Here is a 1462-nt window from a genome sequence, read left to right on the forward strand (position 1 = left end):
GAGCCTTGATCAAAAAGACAAAGATCATTCTCTTGGATGAGCCTACCTCGTCAGTTGATAAGGAAACTGAGCAGATAATCGGCAGATTGTTATCTGAGCTGAAAGATACAACAAGGATCATCATTACGCATCGTGAAGGAATCTTGCATTTTTGCGATGAAGTCATTAGAATCTAATGAAGCATGACCACATTGCAAGCCTCATTGATTGGCATAATCAAATTATTAATCAATAATGCAATCACATGTCATCTCATTCTTCTGTAAATAAAAATTATGTCCTCGAATATTTATCCAATAACTTTCATAAATATTTTAGCCTCTTTAAAGTCTCTAATCATTAAATCCAATCATCAATCCATCAATCTACCATCCAAAGACGTTATTCCCACCCAAATAACGCAAGATAATCCTATCTTACTATTTTTTCTTTTTCTAGAATTTTCTACTTTTTCTAAACTAGCAAAAGCAATTGATTTTGTATATATGTTTGGTTGGGATGATCACTTATCTCCATCTTCCTCGAGCTCTGAGGTCCAGAGGGTCAGGTTGTCTCTGATGAGCTGCATGATGGTGGTGGCATCCTTGTACTGGTCCTCCTCGATCTGGTCAATGTCGGCAATGGCGTCATCGAAGGCTTGCTTGGCCAGCTGGCAGGCTTTGCTGGGGTCGTTCTTGACCTCATAGTGGAAGACGGAGTAGTTGAGGGCGAGGCCGAGTCTGATGGGGTGGGTGGTCTTGAGATCCTTCTCAGCGAGCTCAGTGGCAGCCTTGTAGGCCTCATGGGCGTTGTCTCCAGCCTTGTTGTGGTCGGCACCTGAGGTGTACTCAGAGATGTATCTGAAGTAATCTCCCTTCATCTTGTAGTAGAAGACCTTGGCTTCGGCGTTGGAGGCCTTGACGATGAGCTGGTTGTCAATGAGGTTGAGGATCTCATTGCAGTATTTGTTGAGCTCACCTTCGATCTTGGACTTGTATCCTCTGAGGAGTCCGAGGTTCTTGGATCCCTTCTGTTCTTCCTTCTTCTCAATGGATGAGAGGGCTCTCCATGCGGTTCTTCTGGATCCGATGGTGTTCTTGTAGGCAACGGATAGAAGGTTGCGTTCCTCAACAGTGAGGTCGGCGTTGGCAGCGACGACCTTGTTCATGGCGTCGAGCATGTCTTCAAACCTTTCGGTTTGCTCGGTGATCTTGGCCATATAGAGGTGCTCCTCACGGGTGTTGGCTGTCATTCTATTCTGTGATTTTAAATTAAATGAAAAATCTCAACAAAATTTTCAAATATAAATCTGCATTTGCAAAATATCTTTGTGTCGTGCCTTCCATATAGAAAAAATAAAAATATAGAATTTTTTATTTCCTTTCCTCTATTGCAGCCAGAATCATAAAAGTTAAAGTTTGGGACTTTGAAGAATGGTTAGGTAGGGGTTGGGGTTGGGGTTGGTTGGGTTGGGGTTGGGGTT

At 43.0% G+C, this 1462-nt stretch overlaps 1 protein-coding gene across 1 annotated transcript; it reads right to left on the bottom strand.

The window, feature by feature from the left end:
- Window positions 1-502: 502 nt before the first annotated feature.
- LOC116245319 (14-3-3-like protein GF14 epsilon) lies at window positions 503-1231 on the bottom strand. The gene has a single exon (XM_031616952.1). The coding sequence runs from the start codon at window positions 1229-1231 to the stop codon at window positions 503-505; it is 729 nt and encodes a 242-aa protein (XP_031472812.1).
- Between the last annotated feature and the right edge of the window lie 231 nt (window positions 1232-1462).

This window comes from Nymphaea colorata, unplaced genomic scaffold (genome assembly GCF_008831285.2).
Source record: "Nymphaea colorata isolate Beijing-Zhang1983 unplaced genomic scaffold, ASM883128v2 scaffold0639, whole genome shotgun sequence".
NCBI lineage: Eukaryota > Viridiplantae > Streptophyta > Magnoliopsida > Nymphaeales > Nymphaeaceae > Nymphaea > Nymphaea colorata.

Excerpts from the sequence above, each read along its gene's own strand:
- LOC116245319 (XM_031616952.1), bottom strand. The coding sequence starts at position 1,231 with ATGACAGCCAACACCCGTGAGGAGCACCTCTATATGGCCAAGATCACC.